The 20595-nt window shown below is 45.7% G+C and overlaps 3 protein-coding genes across 3 annotated transcripts; all 3 read right to left on the bottom strand.

Annotated features, from left to right (window-relative positions):
• Nucleotides 1–2277: 2277 nt before the first annotated feature.
• Nucleotides 2278–6556, bottom strand: LOC111025502 (uncharacterized). Its single transcript, XM_088120407.1, has 4 exons — nucleotides 6373–6556; nucleotides 2945–3133; nucleotides 2545–2877; nucleotides 2278–2291 (listed from the first exon to the last, which is right to left on the bottom strand). Exons 1-4 carry the CDS (start codon nucleotides 6554–6556, stop codon nucleotides 2278–2280), a joined length of 720 nt encoding a protein of 239 aa, XP_087976533.1.
• Nucleotides 6557–11747: 5191 nt separating this feature from the next.
• LOC148212862 (uncharacterized) lies at nucleotides 11748–13678 on the bottom strand. The gene is made up of 3 exons (XM_088120406.1): nucleotides 13330–13678; nucleotides 12483–13072; nucleotides 11748–12290 (listed from the first exon to the last, which is right to left on the bottom strand). The coding sequence occupies exons 1-3, from the start codon at nucleotides 13676–13678 to the stop codon at nucleotides 11748–11750; spliced, it is 1482 nt and encodes a 493-aa protein (XP_087976532.1).
• On the bottom strand, nucleotides 13675–14040 carry LOC148212861 (uncharacterized). The gene has a single exon (XM_088120405.1). It carries the CDS (start codon nucleotides 14038–14040, stop codon nucleotides 13675–13677), a length of 366 nt encoding a protein of 121 aa, XP_087976531.1.
• Between the last annotated feature and the right edge of the window lie 6555 nt (nucleotides 14041–20595).

Raw genomic sequence — 20595 nt, 5'->3', positions numbered from 1 at the left:
CAGCCAGGACGCCAAGAAGTTCGTTAGAACTTGCGACAATTGCCAACGCTACGGGGCCTTAATCCACCAACCTCCCGAGCTGCTCACCCCCATCTCGGTCCCGTGGCCATTCGCGCAGTGGGGGTAGATATCATTGGTCCTTTCCCTTTGGGCAAGGGCCAGACCAAGTTCGCTGTGGTTGCTGTGGATTACTTCACCAAGTGGGCCGAGGCCGAGGCGCTCTCCCACATAACGGAATCCAGGGTCACGTCCTTCGTGTGGACGAATATCATATGTCGCTTTGGTATACCGTAGGCCATAGTGACAGACAATGGGAAGCAGTTTGACAACACCAAGTTCAAAGACTTTTGCAGCAAACTTGGCATAAGTCATCTCAGCTCGTCCCCCGTACATCCGCAAGCAAATGGGCAGGTGGAGGCGGTCAACAAGATCATCAAGCGAGGCATCAAACTTAGACTGGACTCCAAGAAAGGCAGGTGGGCCGAGGAGCTACCAGAGGTTCTATGGTCGTACCGGACCACCCAACGAGAGTCGACGGGTGAGACCCCGTTCTCCCTGGCCTTCGGCTCCGAAGCTGTGGTCCCGGTTGAGATCGGCATGCCATCTGACAGAGTAGATCATTATGAGCCTACGACGAATGAGGATGGGCTGCTCTTCAACCTCGACTTGTTGGAAGAAAGAAGAGCAATGGCCCAGCTACGCCTGGCGGAATATCAGGGCAGAATGGCCAGACATTACAATGCCCGCGTCCGACCTCGGGCCTTTCAGGTCGGACATCTGGTCTTAAGGAGGGTCCAAACGCATGTAGGTGCCCTTGACCCGGCCTGGGAGGGCCCGTTTGAGATCAAGGGCATGGTCCGACCTGGGACGTACATATTGGCCGATCTGAAAGGAGACGTCCTCGCGCACCCGTGGAACGCGGAGCACCTGAAGCGTTATTATCCTTGAAATGACAAAAAGATTTTCAATGCACCTGTAAAGGCTGTTCCAAAGGAATTATGATCGGAATAAATGTGATGATTTAATTTCATGCTTCCGAGTTCGACAAGAAATTAAATGGGGGACACGGACTCCCGCGCGATCGCATTCCAGCAGTTGGTTCAAATTCAATCCTTCGAAGCCTAAGGGTACGAGGTGCGATGTCAAAACCACTGACGAACTTAAAATTCAAACCTTCAAGGCAAAGGGGACGGTGTGGAAAGTTCAAAATGATCAAGCCTCCGAACTTGGGGGTACGAGGAACGATATGAAGAATAGCTACGGACTTAGGATTTTAGCCTTTTTACCTTTTTAAATTAAGGGTGAAATGTTAAAAATCCAGAGTTGGAGCAATGTATTGAACATTAAGAGATTCAAACTCAAACTTTCAAATTATGTTAATTAAAGGAAGTAGGAGGTGTGAGGTGACGTTAGCTGCAGTTCAAAGGAGAAGCAAAGAAAAGCGGTTGCCAACAACAAAGTGGAAGCAAATGGGAGTCTCTTTATTGAATGAAGAGCAGAGCCAAGGCTTATAGACCTTGCAGCTCTGCCCTTACACTTACAAACAAAAAACAAAAGGGTGGTCGCCTAAGAGCCTGCTGGGGGAGCGCCCTCCTGAGGAGAGCCGACCTGGTCCTCTTCGGGATCGGAGTAGTCAGAGTCCAGATCCCTGACATACTGATCCACCAATGCTTGGGGGCCAGGGGTGCCGCCAGGACCAGACGCCCACTTCTCTGCATACCTCCTTTTCAGACCGCTGAGATCGATCTGAAGGCCGGGCATGTCGGAAGCAATGCCCTTCATGAGGAACTTGAAGCCCGCGTCGGAAAAATCTTTGGCAAATCCATCGAAGTCAGGATGTTGCCTAAACGATTCCTCCAGTAGGACTCCATTGCTGAGGCGCTCCTTCGCCGTCTCCAGCTCGGCAGTCGCATGCTCCAGCTCCTTATCTTTCGCTTCGAGCGCCTGGAGCATGTCGTCCTTTTCCTTCAGGAGCTGGAACTTCTCCCTCTCCAGGCCCCTGGTAATAGCGTGGGCAGCTCGGAGTTGGGCCTTGCGCCTGTCCTCTTCCTTCTTCAGCAGCTCGGCCTGAGACTCCACCTCGGCCTTCAAAGTCTCCACCTCAGAGTGAGCCTTCAGCAGCTCATCCTTCATGGTGGAAGAAGCAGCCTCCAAGGCAGCGGAGAACTCCTCTTTCTCCCTCGCTGCCAGAACTTCCCTCCCATCCAGCTCGGCCTTGACAGCCAGAGCCGATTGAATGGAAGCAACGAACGCCTGTGAAATGGTACAAGGGAAAAGTTAGATCGAACTACCTGTTGGGCGAAATCAAGCAAAAATGGGGCACTAGTCTGACCTCGGCGGCGTAGTCGATGTTCCTCTGCAGAACGGACCCAGGGGCGCTCACAAATTTGGACGCCCTTCTCAGGCAGCGGTCCAAACTTGCAGCTGAGATGCGGGACACCTGGTCCCTCACCCCGGAACTTGACGGCTCAATTCTGAACCGTGCCGTCACGTCGGACGTCCCGTCCATCCTGGCCGCAGGATCGTCCACCCGATCTGCAAAACTTGCAGGCAAGACCCTGCAAGCTCCGACCTTCGAGGAGGAGATCGCCTTCTTTTTCTTCCTACGCTTCGGAGGGGCTTCCTCCCTCGCCTCCTCGCCCAAAGGCGGGACGTCCGCCGCCTCGGTCTGGGCGTCCACCGCCTCGGTCTGATCCCTGGGGCGCTTCTCCCTCGAGGGACCCCCAGAAGACTCCAGCTCGATCACCAGGGCTGGATCTTCCGAGGCAGGCCCTACCACGGCAGGGGTGGCAGGTTTCGAACTCTGGGCCGCCTCAAGAGCATGGGCTCGGCCCTTAGACTTGCGCTTCACGCCGCTTGCAAATCCGCAAACCATGGCTGCGAAATAAAAACAGGGGTCAACACAAGGTTAGAGGAAAAAGGGGGAGAGGCAAGCTCGGCATACCAAGTTCGGAGTTCGGCCTTGAGGATTCAATGGGACGAACTGCAGGGTTGTAATCTAGCAGCCCGGACTCAAGCAGCAGTTCGTCAGTCACCAGGGTTCCGACCTTCCTACCCCTCGGAAAGCGTTCCTTGTAGTATTTCAGCGTATCGAAGGAGGCTTGCGTAAGCTCGGGAACTGGTCGGATTGAAACTGCACGAGGGCAAGATCCGAGTTAGACCTGAATGACAGAAGAAAATTATGAAAAAGTAAGAACTATTCCGTACCTAGGTTCCCAAACCTAGTGGGGACGTCAAAGAAGGAACGACCTGACTCGTCCTTTGCGAGCCATTCCCCGGAAGCGTAGAACCACTTCCTCACCCATCCCTTGATGGAGGTCGGCCCCTTAACTATACCGCCTGCGCCTTTCCTTGCGCACATATAGAACCGACCAGGCTTCTTAGCTATCCTTTTCGCCTCGAAGCACGCGAGGAGCTGGTCTACGTCAAACAGCTCGGCCTCCTCACTATCCCGAGCTCGTAGCCAAAAGAGGATGGCCAAAGCGAAAATAACACCCCACCCATTGGGGGCCACTTGAGCCGGTGCCAACCCAGTCCGGAAGAGAAATTCTTGGACAAAAGGGTGAAGGGGAAGTCTGAGGCCGTACTCAAACATTTTGAAGTAGAGAGTGACCCATCCCTCTGGAGGATTGTCAGCTCTCTCCCCCTCCTCCGGAAGCCTGAGGAGGATGTTCTCAGGGATAGCGAACCCCCTACGAAGGGATCCGAGGTAGTGCTCAGGTATCCTAGAAGGGTATTCCAAGCCCTGACCTGAAGTGGAGGCGTCACTATCCTCCCCGTCATCGGAGATTCTACAGTTTTCTATCTCCTCGAGCTTGGACTCTAACCTACGAGCTAAATCGGATTCTAGGTTGCTACTAATAGAGGACGACATGGCAATTACGTTCGAAAGAGAGAGGGAAGAGACCGACCTACCAAGGGTTCGAGCTGCCTTCAGATCGAACTCCAAGAATTCAAGGAACGTAAGGTATGAACTGAAGGATTGGGGGCATTTATAGCCCGTCGGAAGAATTCCCCACCGTACACGTGTAATCAGCGAGCGGCTAGGATCCTCTCTGAGATCTGAAACGTCGGAATATTTGAATATTTCGACGATAAATCTTCCGCGACGGTTGTATTTTCCCACGAATAGGAAGTCGCCACGTGTCCAAAGCAAGTCGAATGAACTTCTCTGCCAGGTCGAGATCGGACCAGACAGAGAGGGGGCCAATGTTTGGGGATGAAAATACCCTGGACACGTGGAGGACCCCTATTGGTGCTCCAAGATGGCCCATGAGTCATGCCCAGCTCGGATAGCCGAGATGGCTGCCACCAACGCCGGCGAAAGCTAAGTGTGAGGGCCGAGGTGAACCTGGCCAAGGTCTGACCTACCGGGAAGCTCGGTAGGGGCCGATGTGAGCTGCTGTCAGCGGCGTGATTATCGGGTGTAACCGACGGTCCCGAGATTACCGGGTGTAACCGATGGTCCCGAGATTACCGGGTGTAACCGTCGCGAGATTGGCGGGACTACCACCCATAAGTAGAGGACCTCACTCCACGATCAGGTACGATGATTTCTGACCTCGAACTAAACTAAGAATCCGACCTGTACTGACTTGATCGTCGGAGTGCTCACCTTTTTGTGCAGGTCCGCCACAGGTATTCAGATCGGTCCGGGTTCCGAGTTCGAGCTGCAGTCGGAAATATACTGTTGTGCATATCCTTGCATAAACAGATGCAATTGAGCATATTTTGTTTTTCTCTGCCAAAGCTGAGTCCTTTGTGCTATGGTCTATTATTTTGTTGGGTTTGCTCTTTAGCTTCAGTTTTTGGGACATGGTGAAGGTGATAAATTAAGGTATAAGGTAAGGAATGGTTGAAAAGAATGCGAAAAGTAGCATCTCACTGCTATGGAATTAGATAAAAATTCAGTGTGCTAATGCCATAAATTGTTGACCTGTTGTCTCCTATTAGTGCAGGAATATTGAAGCTCATTTCGTGTTGCTGAGATGGAACCGTGAGGTTTATTGGTACTGCTGAGTTGGTAAATTTTGTTGACTGGATGCACAAGGTTGACTGATTTTACAATATTGTCATAGTTAAAAGATTTTACGGTCATAAAATTACATTACAATAATTTAAATTGTCACTGTACTATTTTCGTGATTGTTAAAAACTTTCATTATTAAATGTTCCGTGACATTTTTAAATAGTCATCATAAATATTTTCGTGAGATTTATAAATATTGTTAAAATACATTTCATGACAATTATAAATTGACATTATTAAATTTTCATGATGCTTAAAAAATATCATTATTAAATGTTCAATGACATTTTTAAATAATCGTTATATATATTTTTGTGACATATATAAAACATTGTTAAAATACATTTCGTGATAATTTTAAACTATTCTCATTAATTTTCTCTTAGTAGAGAACAAAATTTTTGTCTCTTTCGGTGACAATTATAAACTGGAATCAAATGAATTATTTGTTACATTTTTTAATTGTGATAGAAGATTTATTGGTGATAAATTATAACCGTCGTTGTAATGGCATTAAAGACAATTTTTCGAATTCTCATTTTCCTTAATGTCTTAATGGATGAAAGTTATGAACTGTTACGAATTATGTTAATGATAGTTTTTAACTCTAATTGAAGCTCATATTTGTAGTAGTGGCATTGTATTAAATGGAAGATAAAGATGTTTAACCAAACAATCTCGAATACAAGTACCAAGTCGACCAACTTATATTATAAAGTTATTTTATAATTGAAAAAAACTAATTTTAACATTATTTATTTCTAAAATTTAATGCATGGACATAATACCAAAAAATAAACAAATCAATAAATCAATAAAATTCAAAAAAATATCACTAACATGACATAATATTAATATTAAGAATTTGAAAGTTATTTAAAACTTTATGAAAGGTTCATTTGTTATTTTAATATATTTGCTATAACTTTTATATTTTAATAATATTTTTGCAAAAAAATTCATCTACATTGACATTTTATTTATATTTCTATTTGTTTATGCAGAAAATGTGACGGGGTATGACCTGGTCAAGGTCGGCCACGGGGTATGACGTACTCCAAGTATGACTGTCGGGAGAGCATGACCTGCTTTTCAGGTATGACTGCAGGAAGAGCTTGGGTTTCCTTGGAAAGGGATGACCAGCTCAAAGGGTCAAGGTCGGCTGACTGGGATGAGCTGGTGTCAGGAATGAGCTGAAAGGGCACTTGGTGAGGAAAGACCTGCACAAGGAAACAAACACTCTGACACTCAAGTCAGTTTTGAGAACGACCTTAGTATGAAGGCCGAGCTAGAATACGATACCTGACTGAAGAGTGGAGTGCCCTATTTATAGGTTGAGGTACCCGACAAGGAATCCGGCCAGCGGTTGAGCATGTCGGGACCAAGGTCGGCCTGTCGGGAGTAGCTATTCCAGTTCATACTCTTGTCATCTGGAATTTGGCTAAGTATGGAAGGTCGTTCCTCCCATGAATGATCTTCAGGGAAGACCTTCAGATCGGCCTTTAGGGAAGGCCTCAGGTCGGCCATTAGGCAAGGCCTTCAGGTCGGCCCTCAGGGGAGCTCTTCAGGTCGGCCCTAAGTAGAGCTCTTTAGGTCGACCCTCAGTGGAGCTCTTTAGGTCGGCCACTTCAGGTCGGCCACCAAAAGGAAGATCTTCAGGTCAGCCACCAAAGGGAAGACCTCCAAAATTGGACATTTTTTCTGTCCTCCACGTGGCAGTACGATTTTCAACCCCCAAATACTATTGATTTACAGAAGTGACGCTATGTGGACACTGAGCAGAGCACCATCATTGCAGCGTAACTCAAGGATCTCTTCAAAGCTGGCTTCTTACATGAGGTCCACTACCCGTAGTGGCTCTCCAACGTTATCCTTGTAAAAAAAGTCAAGAGTAAGTTAGCATGTGCCGTAATGAGGCCCCTAAGGACATCTTCCCCCCTCCCCAAGATAGACCATATGGTAGATGTGATGGGCCGGCCACGAAATGCTCAGGTTCATGGAATGGATACAACCAAATTAGGATGCATGTGTGCGACATAAGAGTGCACTTTCTCCTTCACCGCCGAAAGACGAGTTTTGCCTATCCAATGGTCACTCTCTTGAAAATAAATTGAGAAAATAAATTATCATGATGGAACGTGGGTGCTAGTACCTTCTGAAGCCCAACAGCTGAAGCCTTTATTCAGAGAGAAGAGCACGAAGGCAATTTTACATGCTACTCAAACCAGTAGGTGGTAACCCATGACGTTCACAGCCTCAACTAAATACAACTCACTAACTTCAAATATTTCCGATGTGGTCATCTTACAACCAACTCCATCGCTCATCATCTTAATTACTAATTCAATTTTCAACTTAATCACCAATTACTCGTGATGATTCTTTATTGTACATCCAGAAAATGACAAAGTTTTTCAGCCTTTTTTTTCTTTTATTATTGTTAAACAAATGTGATTAAAACAATGCAATTGAGCATATTTTGTTTCTCTCCAAGGCTATGGTCTATTGTTTTGTTGGATTTGGTCTTCAGCTTTAGTGGCTGCTCTCTGGTTTCGTAATTTTTTTTTCTCGAGTCATCTGGCTTATTTGATTCACTGTAGGCACTTTTTTTGTTCAGTATTCTATCGGTTAAGGATTCACGTTGAAAAGATAAGAGACCTTATAATACAAGTGGGTTACTCCTCCCATTACCGATTTGTTGTGAGATGTAACCGAATGAATATTAATACTATATTTGAGGATTTTCTTTTTTGTTTTGGTTTCTCATCCTTTGAACTCCTATTCGGAGTTGGTATCGTTCAACTATTTTTTCTCCTTTTTATTTATCAATGAAAATTTTATTTCTTGCTAAAAAAACGTATTGCAACCCTTTCTAGCTCCCAACATCATGGTGAAGACCATTTCAAGTTTGTAATTTTTCTGTGTGTGAGAACTAATATCTTCATGCTTCCTTATACAGCAATAATCATTTGACTGTCCTTTTTGCATTTCCCACCAAAAGTGGGATCCAGAAATTATCTTTCCACCTAACAATTTTTGGGACATAGCTGAAGGTGATAAATTAAACTATAGAGATGGTTGCAGCTATTACTTTATATTAAATAAGAAAAAAAAAATCTGATGTGTTTTGGTTTCTCTCTGTCTCAATTATGGGGATTTGATTTGTTTTTCTAGAGGGTCTGAGGCAAATTTTGTGCTTGTTGTGCAGGTGAAAACAGTTGGAAAGAGCTTGGTTGGTGTGAAGGAACAGACACATGCATTTCTTAGACAATCCTAAGCCATCAACAGACGAACATACAAATCAATCAGACCTCTCAATTCAAATCGGTCATATACTCCTTTTAACCTGTGCTTGTTTAGTCTAAAGTCTGAAATATGCAGAGAATTTATCCGACAACAAAGCAACCCAAAACACTAACTCTAGTGCAAGCAAATTCACTTCGATAACTTCAATCACCAAGAAATCCCAACCATGGCAGACAAATTTTTAGTTGCACTACAAAGATGGAACATATAAACAATATTTGGAGGCTCAGGTCAAAGACTGGTTTAATCAGTGGTCGGAAAATTTCATGAATACCAACGAAAGAACTTGAGATCATCAAATTGCGTTAAAATTTTAATAATATAGTCCAATATATCTATTATGCTCTACGAATATTGTTTGAACCCGAGATTGCTGACCTCGGATAGGTAGTAGATCGGAATGTACAGGATGAGCTATTGGCTGCCGTCCAACACCTTCCCAGAGCACTCACGAGACCTGCAAAACAAAGTTAGCACTCCGACGAGCAAGTTAGTTCTAGTCCGAGCTAACTTGCCGATTTTATCTAGGATTGCGTACCTTGCATTTAAGGCAAGGGTTTCCATTTATAGAAATTGGGCCCGACAGGAACTCTGACAGGCCCTAAAAATACGGCGTGTTGTCGGGTTCAGAAGAGACAACGTTACAGACTTTGCTCAAGGTTGGCTCAGCCTCTCAGGTCCTACCCTGATCGCCGACCTAAGCGTTTTGGAGTCTATTCCTATATTTCGCTTGTGCATTAATTCAACTCACCTCTTCGAGTATGACGCGTGGCAGGCCAGAATTCGTACCCAACATTGGCCGCTACTTCGGCGGGACGGAGGTCGGCCCACCGAAGGACTCCGAGCTAACTGAAGATGGGTCGAATCCACGCGTTCATGTGTGACGTCATGGATGTCGGTAGCCCTAGTTTCTGCTTCGAGAACTCAAACGTCGCCACGGGGATCGCCTGATGTGGGCAAATCTTGTCCGTTGATTCTCCATCGATCGGACGCCTCTCGTGCCTCTGGGCTGTTCTATAAAAGGCAGAGGTTTTACATTTTTTACTTTTCACTTTTCACTTCAAATCTTCTGAGTACCTCGGCCGTTGTCCAAGTCAGGTACTTTCTCCCTCTTCCTTTGAGTAGTTGTCTAGACTCCTCCATTAGGTCTGACGATGAGTAGCTCGTCTAGTGATTCGTCATCTGGATCGTCTAATTCTTCTAGTTTAGATAACGCTTTAGGGGATCCGACGTTAGCTCCCACCTCAAGAAATCCACACCTAGCGTCGGGCTCAGTTGACCCTAACCTAGCTTCCACCTCGGGGAGGACTGCGGCTAACCCGGTTGTCGAGCTTCCTCCCTCAACCTGCTCGGTAGGTAGAATGGCCGAGCTTCGCAAAACGTACCTCATCCCAGACTCCGTAGAGCTTCGGGTTCCTAGGGTAGGTGAATACCTTGAGGACCCCCCTCCGGGATTCGTTAGTTTTTACCCCAAAATGTTTAGTAAGGGGGTTAGGCTTCCACTCCATCCATTCATCCAGTGGTTCCTTAGCGCAGTCAACCTCGCCCCAGCTCAGCTCTCTCTCAATGGGTGGTCTACTGTGCTCGGTACTTACGTGTTGTGGTGGACCATCAGGGACGAGTACGAGGATAGGTAGACAATAGACCAGCTTCTCGCCACCCACACAGTCAAAGCCTCTAACGAGGGGGAGGGTAGGTTTTACCTCTCAACTAGGAGAAACGTAGGTCAGCTTATTAGGAATCCTTCTTCTAACAAGAATTGGAAGAAGTGTTGGTTCCTCGTCTCTAGCCTTTGGCTCGTGAAAAATGAAGAGGGCGAGCCGATCTGCCACGTTCCTGTAGAGTTCAGAGACGTAGGTGAGTGTCTTAGGTATGATCTAGGTTGTTTTTTTTTCATTTTTTTTTTACTTTCATGCCTTTGCTTTCGACGAGGTTTCATGGTACAGCTCTGTCATCCCCTGTTCCATGGATCAACAACAAATACGCGCTGTGGGGTGAAACACTCGTTTCCAACTCCCACCTATTCTCCTGCGGTTTCAGCCTTCACGACCAACCGAACGAGCTCAAAAAGCTACCTAAGCCTCGGCAGCGAAGATCAGAGAAGCGCAAAGCCCCTGAAGGTAAGCTCTGCTTGTTACTTTGGCTCATCATCTGTAACATCTTGACTAACCTCGTCTTTTTTTTCTTCAGAAATGGCTTCCAGATTCCTCGTGCTCAACAGCACGAAGTGGCAGCGAGCTTCAACTTTGGCTGCCCCACCAGCGCCTCCTCAAGTTCGTCGTCGTACGAGCAGCGCCGACGTCCTGACCCTGAAATGGCTAATCTGGCCAAGCTCCAGGCCCTCCAAGCTCAGCCCTTGTAGACCGTCGCAGGGGGCAAAGGGTTGGTTACCACTTTAAAGTAGAAGAGACGAGCGAGGGACGCGCCTCAATCCGAGGAGGCCACCTCCAAGTCTCCGCCTCCCCCCATTTTGGTCGACTCGAAGGAAGCGCCCCCACAAGGCCGGTTATCAGGAGACGAGGTCCGACTCCCCTTCAAGCTCGGCTTCTCTCGTCTGAGCATTCACTCCCTTGCGACGAAGGTGTGGTCCTCAAGCTCCAGCAGGGTGGAAAAATCTGTCCAGGCAACTGAGAACCCTGCAGAGCAGTGAGGAGGACCTTGGCCCTTGCTGCAGAGGTAACTATTTTTTCTCTTTTTTTTCTTTTTAACATCGATCCCTCTCAGATACACTATCATGCCAGCTTCATAGCTTCCATGGTGGGTTTCGAGCTTGAGGGTCTGGACCTGATGGAGGGGGAGACCCGCGCTTTGTATGAGAGGCGGATAGCTGAGCTGGAAGCTGAGGTTGATCAGGTGCGAGCTGAGAAGGAGGTGAAGGTCGATAGGTCCAAAGCTCTGATCGCCCAGGCCCACGCCGACCTACAGAATGCTAGAAGACGAGCCAAGATTGCGAAGAAAGGCTAGAAGGAAGCTCAGCAGAATTTGTCGAGCTGGGCCTACATGGAGAAGAAGATCAAAGAATTCCACAAATTCGATGGCTTGGAGCACGAGATGGCGGACAAGGGCTTCTTCTATGCTATTGACAGGATCGAGACTACTTGCTCGGAGAAAGCTATCGCCGCTGCCGAGCAGGAGTATGAGGCCGTCTGGGCCGATTGTCCTGCTAATGCCGGCGAGGGAGTAGGGACAAACGCCGCCGCTGCTGGAGTCGAGACTACGGGCGCCGACGTAGGAGCTAGCAGGCCTGCCGACCCTCCACAGGAGTAGCTCGTCCCTTCCTTCCTTTCGTTGATCTTTCTCTCTGTTTTTTTTTTTGAAAAATGAAATGGATGACTCGGCAAGTATCTCAACTGGTACTGTTCTTGGTAAACGTTGACGCTAAGCGAGCCAGTGCATCGGCGTTAGAGTTTTCTTACCTCGGCACCTGTCGAATCACATAATCTTCAAACTGGGTGAGGAGCCCTTGAGTCTTGGCCAGATACCTTTCCATACGAGTATCATTCACTTGGTATTCCTCGGTTACCTGGTTGACGATCAGTTGGGAGTCGCCAAGGATTAAAAGACGCTTCACGCACATCCCCCTTGCGACCTTCAGACCATTTATCAAGGCTTCATACTCGGCTTCGTTGTTCAAAGCTCGGAAACTGAACTGGAGCGCGTACTCAAACCGAAGGTCACTGGGGCCGAGGAGCAGCATGTCTGCCCCACAACCCTTCTCATTGGACGAACCATCCACGTAAAGTGTCCACTGGTCGCGAACGTCACCCCCTTGTCTAGGAGAGGTCAGCTCGGCAACAAAGTTTGCGGCGACCTGACCCTTCAGCGCTGTTCTGGGCTCGAAGGCGATGTCATGCTCACTGAGCTCTAGGGCCCATTTCATCAGCCGACCTGACGTTTCGGGCTTGTAGAAAATCTGCCTGAAAGGAAAGTTTGTTGAAACGATTATCTTGTACGCCTGGAAGTATGGTCATAAACGTCGCATCGAGGTCACCAGTGCCAAAGCCAGTTTCTCAATACAGGGGTAACGAGCCTCGGCCTCGGTCATCGACTTGCTCGTGTAGTACACAAAACTCTGCCGCCCTTCTACTTCCCGTACTAGGACTGAGTTCACTGCGTTTTCCGACACGGCTCAGTACAGGTAGAGAACGTTGCCAGGCAGTGGCTTGGACAGCAACGAGGTCGTGCTGAGGTACTGCTTCAACTGCTGCAGTGCTGCTTCGAAATCATTGGTCCATTCGAACCGCCCCTTTTTCCTTAGCGTTTGGAAGAAAGGGTGGCATTTGTCAATGGAGCAAGATACAAAGCGATTCAGAGCTGCCAGACGGCCATTCAACCTTTGTAGTTGCTTAATATTCCTCGGTGCCTCCATCTCGAGGACGACTCTTATCTTGTCCGGATTGGCTTCGATTCCACGCTCGTGGACTATGAACCCGAGGAATTTTCCTGACGAGACCTCAAAGGCACGCTTGCTCGGGTTGAGCTTCATTTGATACTTCCGAAGTACGTTGAAGGCTTTTGCCAGGTCGGCTAAATGCGAGCTCGTCTGCTTGCTCTTCACCAACATGTCGTCCACATACACCTCCATGTTGCGTCCGATCTGCTTGGTGAACATCATGTTGACCATCCGCTGGTAGGTTGCCCCGGTGTTCTTTAGACCAAAAGGCATGACGTTGTAGCAATACAGCCCTTGGTTGGAACGAACGCGGTGTGCTCTTGGTCGGGCGCATGCATCCGAATCTGGTTGTACACGGAGTAGTCGTCCATGAAGGAGAGTAGCTCGTGAACTGCTGTTGCGTCGACGAGCTAATCTATCCGAGGTAGGGGAAAACTGTCTTTCGGACACGCCTTATTGAGGCTCGTAAAGTCGATACAGACACGCCACTTGCCATTAGACTTTTTAACTAAAACAACATTAGATAGCCACGCGGGGTAGTGAACTTCTCTTATGAAATTAGCTTGTAGCAACTGCTCGACTTTTTTACAAATTACATTACTTCGCTCAGCGTCGACAGGCCGACGCTTTTGCCTCACAGGCCTATAGTTAGGATCTACATTAAGCCTATGCACCATTATACTTGGGTCGATGCTTGACATGTCGTCATAAGACCATGCGAACAAGTCGGAATTCGCCCTCAGAAAATCGACGAGCTCTTTCTTCACCTCGGCCCCCAGTCTGCTGCCTATGCTGACCTGCTTATCTGGTCCTATCAAAGGGACAAGTTCTAGCTCTTCTGCTGGGTGCCGCGGCTGGGCTCTGCCTCGTCGGTACATGGTGCCACAGTTGCTTCTAGCACCATGATTGTCGCGCAAGTGGCGGTCCCTTTCATCGCAGCTGTGTATCATTCTCTTGATGGTTTTTGCTCTCCTCGAACTGTTGCGACTCCAGCCGGGGTTGAATACTTCAACATTTTATGGTCAGTAGACGGGACCGCTTTAAGGTCGTGAATCAGAGGCCGACCAAGTATGGCATTGTACGCCGAGCTTCGATCTATTACAACAAACTCTGTGACTTTGGTCACCTGCTGATCTTTCGCAGACGGTGACAGGGAGCGAGATACATCCTTCAAGTGTCTTCTTTCCCACCCCAGAGCCGTGTAGGTTGAGAAAGATAATATATTAGTTGACATCCCACCGTCGACAAGAATTCTTCTGACCTTCACATGGTCTATTAGTGGGGCGATTACTAGAGCCTCGTTATGAGGCATATGTACCCCTTCGTTGTCCTACTCGTTAAATAAGATCGGCATCATGAGCTCCTTGGGGTACGAGGTATAGACCTCATGCGCTGCTTCTCGAGCTAGAGCCTTTCTTTTCTGCCATGACTTTCCCCCGCTCGGACCCCCATGAATGGTGTTTATAATGGCAGGACAATCTTCCTTTCGTATGGGCAGCGGTAACCTTTCTCGCTTCTCCTCCCGAGCTGATCCTTTTGGCTCAGCTCTTTCTCTACTGTCGACGTACTTCTTCAAATAACCTCTTCAGATCAGATCCTCGACCTGCTCCTTCAAATGGAAGCAACGAGAAGTGTCGTGGCCGTGATACTTATGGAATTGACAGTAGAGTCGCTTGTCTCGCTTCCCTGAAGGTCGGCGGAGCTTTTCTGGGGCTGCGAACAACGCTTCCAAGTCGGTGTCCTCAGCTGCCGCGTAGATCTCCGCGATTGAGGCGTTCAACTGAGTGAACCTGTCGAACTTCGGCCCTCGACGATCTGAAGGGGCTCTCTCGTTGCAGCGACCTCTATTCTCATCGTCCCGTCGAGACGAGCTTCGATCATTACAGCGTTGCTTCTTGGGAGGAGGGGACTTCTGGTTCCGACCTTTACCGCAGCCACTCCGTCTATCTCCGTTGGCCTTCCACAGCTCCAGGCCATCAATGTACTGGCGAGCTCGGGCGAGCATCTCGTTCAGGAAGGCCGGCAGACAGCTTTCGAACTCTATCGTCAGATTTCTGTCGTTCAACCTAGTGGTGAAGTACATCAAGGCGATGTCATCGGTGAAACTCACCACATTGACGTGTTGTCCATGAACCGAATGATGTACTCCGTCAGAGGTTCATTATCCCGTTGCTTCACTGTTCCGAGGTGCGAGTGGGACAACTTCAACAACTGCCAAGCTGAGAACTGATTGATGAACAACCTTCTCAGCTCTTCATAACTGTCGATGGACCGGGGCTTCAGTTGTCGGTACCATAACCTCGCCGAGCTCTCTAGAGCTATTTGAAATGCTCGGTACTTCATTGCGTCGCTTGCAGCCAAAAAATCCATCTTCCCTTCGAACACCTCAACATACGAGATTGGATCCCAGGACCCGTCATAGGAGCTCATGACCGAAGCCTTGAACCTCAGCGGGATAGGCACGTCTAGGATTGCTTGGGAGAAAGGTGGCTCCTCTTGCTCGACCACACGATGCGAATCTACGGGCCTGCATTGCCACTTGAGATCTTCTATCTCCTTCTGAAATTGGTTCCGGAGGAGGTCCACATCGAATCGAAATGAGTGATCGCGCTGGGAGAACCTGTCTCGATCGTCGATCTTCGGGCTCGTCTCCCACCGTAAGTCGACCTAGTGCTCCTGATCTTAGGGCGCCACCCCTCGTCATCTTGATGGCCCTTCACCTTGGCCCTAACGGGCGTTGTAGTTACCAACTGACGCCTGAGGGGTCCGGATTGGTCGGACCCTCGGGTGTTGGTCTTCCACCCAGTTGTCCTGTTGAGGATGGCTGCGCACCTGTGCTACCAAGGCACCGCCCCTCTCCAAGTGCTGTGGCCTACGCGAGGGTGCTCTAGCTCGAGCCTCCCTGCAAGGTCGGAACTGATACTCTGTTCTTTGGGTCGAATGCATCAGCCTCTTTCCGCGGGTTGGATCTCTGGAGACAGAAGAGTAGGACACCTCGCTGCCCCTCTCGATTGCTTCAAGCCGCGCCTTGACTTCCGTAAGCTCTACGATTATGTTAGCTACCATGACGGGGTCCACACCCGCGTCGGCGCTTTCCCGGGAATGCGCACCTGTGTTACCCTAGCTGCGGAGACGAGGAACACGGGGCGGCAACCCGTTCCTCTAAGACTGTAGCGGTGGCAACTGTTCTGAGGCCAGGTGGAAGTCCCGGGTCGCTATGGGATCGGACGTGGCGGGTCAACCTCCATTCTCCTTGACAACCTTCACCTGAGGCTGTCGTTTGTGACAGGAGCCTCGGCCACCTAAGAGTATGTAAGGTTAGGATGGGCACGAGAGGTGGCAGCATCCCTCCTTGGGGAGCGGATCGGCAAAGTTGAGATCGTGACTGCTGGGAGCAGGTTTGGGCCATTAGCTCATATTGTAAAAAGCGAGACTGACTTCCAAGTATATCGTCCCTACAGATGGTGCCAAATGTTTGAGCCCAAGATTGCTGAACTCGGATAGGTAGTAGATCGGAACGTATATGATGAGCTATTGGCTGCCATCCAACACCTTCCCGGAGTACTCACGAGACCTACAAAACAAAGTTAGCACTCCAACGAGCAAGTTAGTTCTAGTCCAAGCTAACTTGCCGATTTTATCTAGGATTGCATACCTTTCATTTAAGGCAAGGGTTTCCATTTATAAAATCTGGGCCCGATAGGAACTCTGACACACCCTAAAAATGCGGCGTGTTGTCGGGTTTGGAAGAGACAACGTTACGGACTTCGCTCAAGGTCGGCTTGGCCTCTGTGGTCCTACCCTGACTGCCGACCTAAGCGTTTTGAAGTCTATTCCTATATTTCGCTTGCGCGTTAATTCAACTCACCTCTTCGAGTATGACGCGTGACAGGCCAGAATTCGTACCCAACAAATATAATGAAGCTTCAAGGAATAAAACTTTAATAAGTTATTGAAGTCCCATGAAGAAATTCGTGCTAATTTCATAGTGATTTGGATGAAAGAAAAAATCTTTTTCTGCTTCTAAATAACAAAAATATTAGGTATCAAGTTTCAGTGCAACCACAGCAACAGAAGCTTGACTAAGTCAATCCAACATATTAGAAGTAATCCACTAGTTTTACAAAAATAAAAACAGAGAAACTTCACTAAAAAATATAAGGGAGAAACTGAAAAAATAAATAACAAAAATATGAAGGCGTTGAGAGGCTTACCGACTCTGATGACCACCAATGACGGGTGAGAACGGAGGGGGCTGGTTTAACGTGGATCGAAAAATTGGAGGGGGTTCAAAGCTGATTGAAAAATTGCTAGGGTGTGCAGACTCGTTCCAAGAGGTCTAAAATTCGGAGAGGACGATTTTGGGAGGGTTTACAGCAATCGGAAAATGGAGGGGGAAAGTTAGAGAGGAGCTTTTCCGATGACCACCAGAGACAGATGAGGGGGCGGGTTCAATGTCGATCGAAAAATCGGAGGTGGAGAAGATGCAAAAAAAAAAAAAAAAGAGAAATTAACCCTTAAAAAGTTTTTGAAATTCTTAAATGACCCACCTCTCAGAATGTACTTATTTGTCTCACTTTAACCATTAATGATGTGTTAGAGGAGATGCAAGGACCATAATGCCCTTTTAATTATAAGACATGACCGCTGGAAAAAACCTCAGCCGATGTCATATTAATTCTCGCTTGGAAATCATTTAATTCACAACAACCATCGTACCACTACGTACTTTTAAGTTTTACCCAACCAATCTGTACATTCCATTACTGCCCTTAATTTTGCTCCTTTCGATTTCTTCTTAAGATTGGACTACATTTGAAAAGCAATTTTGTTGTTTTGTTTTGTTTTGCTTTTGAAACAGGTTGTCATTTTTAAATTTAGTTTCGTATTTCGGCATGATTCTGTGAAGGCTGACTATAAACCTCGAGTGGGAGTTATGGTTTCCCGACCGAGTTTCATAAGAAACGATGAACCTCGAGCAGGGTTTCATAGGTTTTGCCCGAGGTCAACGGTTAGTGATAGAAAAAGTTAATGCAACCTCGAGGTTTCTAACTCTCTATCATTTTTCTCGAGTTCGACCTCAGGCGAGGTTCAACCCGAGGTATTTGAAAGAGGCTAAACCTCGAGCAACGTTTGGAAAAAATTTGAAACCTCGCTCGATGTTTCTAAGCTTTTGGAAAAGTCCTCAGTCCCAACCTCGAGTGAGAGGTAGTGCGAATGGTTTTATTTTTTGAACAATGGTAGAACTGTAATTTCGCTACCTTTTAAAATTAATTAAATATTCAAGTTGGTCATTTGGGGCCTTGCGCACGGTGGGTCATTTGAGCATCCCACAAACTTTTGAAGCTCATTTGAGTCAATTTCCCAAAAAAATATTGGGAGAGAAATATGTTTTTTTGTGGGGAAGAGGGAGGGGACAAAATTTAGGGCTGAAAATTTTTTGGGTTTGATGAAAATAATTTTGTTGGGCTCGGTCAAAATCTCGACGAAATTAATGTTTCATCGAGAATTTTTGGGCCTGACGAAAATAATTGGTCGAGCTGAGTTAGTTTTCCGACGAAACTAAATAATTCGTCGCCTAATCAATTTTTGTCGGGACATGTCATTTTCCTGTATAATTCTTCGCAGAATATTTAACCCTGCCGGTTTTATTTTTGTCGGACTTTTAATCCCGATGAAAATAAAACCGTCAGCAAATATTGGGTCGAGAAAACCCTTAATTCTTGGAGTGATGGTAGAATTAATAATTTTGAAGAAAAGAGATTGTATAATTGATTTTTCAAAATCACCATCAAAGTGATCCCTTAATTATCAATTTAAATTGATTTTAAACTTCTATAAAATCAATTTTTTTATTTGCCAAACATGATCTTAATCTGCAATACAAACATTTTCCTTTCAAGTACAAGAGACTCGACTAGGTACGTTTCTATTAAACCGTGTTTTTACCGACTTATAACTTTGTATCGTTACTTATCATTTATCATCTTTTTTTTTCACATAACTTCTAAGTATTTTACACAATTAATATTTAGGTATAGGAATGAAAAACACAATAGATCAAGATACAATTACCCCAATAAAGATGATTTTGATCTCTCCCAATGTCTCTACCAATACTCGAGCCACTGCCACAACAACTGCTGTAAAAAAACCCCAATTCGACTGCCACTAAAATTCTACGGCTACTCCCCACAAAACATAGAACTCAAATATATATATATATATAATGTGAAACCTAAAAATAAAGGTTTGGGCTTTTGGTCCATTATTTGTTTTCACTCTTTAATTTTATTTATTTATTTTATTTTGTATCCAAAAATCCCAACAACCTCACTTGTGTGACCGTTTTTGGTGTTTGAGGTTATTGTTATTAGAGTAGGCTTATCTACAAAATGTACAGTACTTTGTTATTGGAGCCACAATTATTTGCATATTTGCAAAAGAACACGTTGCTTTACTCTATCCTTTCCATACAATTTTTAAAACATTTTAAGAGACATAAGTGTTTGATAAATGACAATTATTTCATTTTTATCGTTTCTCATTTTCAAGAAACGGTTTCTAAATTAGGTAGAAATTTTAGATACAGCAAAATTAAGTTTTTGTTTGTTGTTTCCGTTTTCAACTTCCAATTTTTTCTAACACATAAATAAAAATATTATTTTATAATTATTGACTCATGATAAATATTATAAATAAATATAAGATAAAAAAAATTGAATATTTAATTTAAAAAAATTAATTTTTTAACTTAAAATTTTAGAAAATGAGAAATAAGGAGTGGTTACCAAACTTGTTTCCTTTCTTTTTTTCAATAGAAAGAAACAAAAGGTCAACGTAGTTTTGTTTTGATTTCTTATTTTAAAAGAGTTAAAAAAAAACCAAGGGCGTTACCAGACCTATATTATGTTGCAGATTTTGTTGAATAATTTCACCAAGAATTGCTGATCAGGTGATTAGTTTCTTGCTACTCTACACGTTGAATAGCTAAATTGAGATGATTTTTGTACAACTAGGCAGCTTTATATATGTAGGCTCAAAGCTGCTTAGCACCAAAATAAAATAGGAAAACTCGTTCCAACCACCCGTGTGATCGACACCTAACCAACGAGAAAGTAAAAAATGAAAAATAAATAAAGGCAGTAGGAAAATCCTGGTGTTAACTGTAAACTTCCTCTCGTTCTATTGGCTTGGGGTGGTAAGGGGAGGATTTAGTGTAGTAACGTAGGAAGCCGAGTGTTTTTTGTTTTTTTGTTTTTATATCCGTGAGTGTCCGGGCCAGTTTGTCTGCACCTCGACTAATCTCATTGGTGCAATTCATAGGAAACCGAGGTTAGCCGAGTGTAACCTGCCAATATCTAGGTGTAAAGCAGTAGTTCCTAACACAACTTATCTGTGTACAATTTTCCTTTTATTATAAATGTTCTAATGAAGATGAAAGTGTAGATGAGATTGTTACAACTTAAGATACATAATTTTGAGTATGTTATGGGAATAAAAGAATATTCAATAACTAAACACATTATATGTGGTAAATTGATTGTAAGGATTCATGCAGCTGAACTGGATTTGTGTTTAATCTTGTTTTTACTTTATGTAGTGATAAGACCCTCATCCGAAGAAAAAGGAAAAATTAAGTAGAAAAATATTTGCAATTTTCCCAATTGAAGATATATTTGTTAGAAAAAGGAAGGACAAAATTGGATGTACCGTGGACAGGACCACTGTCTTGAAAGCAAAATCGGCACGAATTCGGTGTTAAATTGTTGTATTATCGGAAAGCTTCTTCACAAGGTTAAAATAACCCTGATTCAGACCTGCACTCGTGGTTGGATTTTGTGCCATAAACTCATTGTAATTTAAA

Source organism: Momordica charantia, assembly GCF_013281855.1.
Source record: "Momordica charantia cultivar OHB3-1 chromosome 2 unlocalized genomic scaffold, Mcharantia_2.0 BLBB01000002.1, whole genome shotgun sequence".
Classification (NCBI taxonomy): Eukaryota; Viridiplantae; Streptophyta; class Magnoliopsida; order Cucurbitales; family Cucurbitaceae; genus Momordica; species Momordica charantia.
Note: the sequence above shows the minus strand (reverse complement) of the source record. Positions and strands in the feature narration are given on the sequence as shown.

Excerpts from the sequence above, each read along its gene's own strand:
- LOC111025502 (XM_088120407.1), bottom strand. The coding sequence starts at position 6,556 with ATGGCCGACCTGAGGCCTTCCCTAAAGGCCGATCTGAAGGTCTTCCCT. Across the intron at positions 3,134-6,372 it reads CTGGCCGGATTCCTTGTCGG|TTTCAATCCGACCAGTTCCC; the intron begins GTACCTCAACCT and ends GCCCTCGTGCAG. Across the intron at positions 2,878-2,944 it reads AAGGCCGAACTCCGAACTTG|CCATGGTTTGCGGATTTGCA; the intron begins GTATGCCGAGCT and ends TTTATTTCGCAG.
- LOC148212862 (XM_088120406.1), bottom strand. The coding sequence starts at position 13,678 with ATGATACACAGCTGCGATGAAAGGGACCGCCACTTGCGCGACAATCAT. Across the intron at positions 13,073-13,329 it reads GCCTGTCGACGCTGAGCGAA|ATTCGGATGCATGCGCCCGA; the intron begins GTAATGTAATTT and ends GTGTACAACCAG. Across the intron at positions 12,291-12,482 it reads CCAAGCCACTGCCTGGCAAC|GCGTACAAGATAATCGTTTC; the intron begins GTTCTCTACCTG and ends CCATACTTCCAG.
- LOC148212861 (XM_088120405.1), bottom strand. The coding sequence starts at position 14,040 with ATGCCTCATAACGAGGCTCTAGTAATCGCCCCACTAATAGACCATGTG.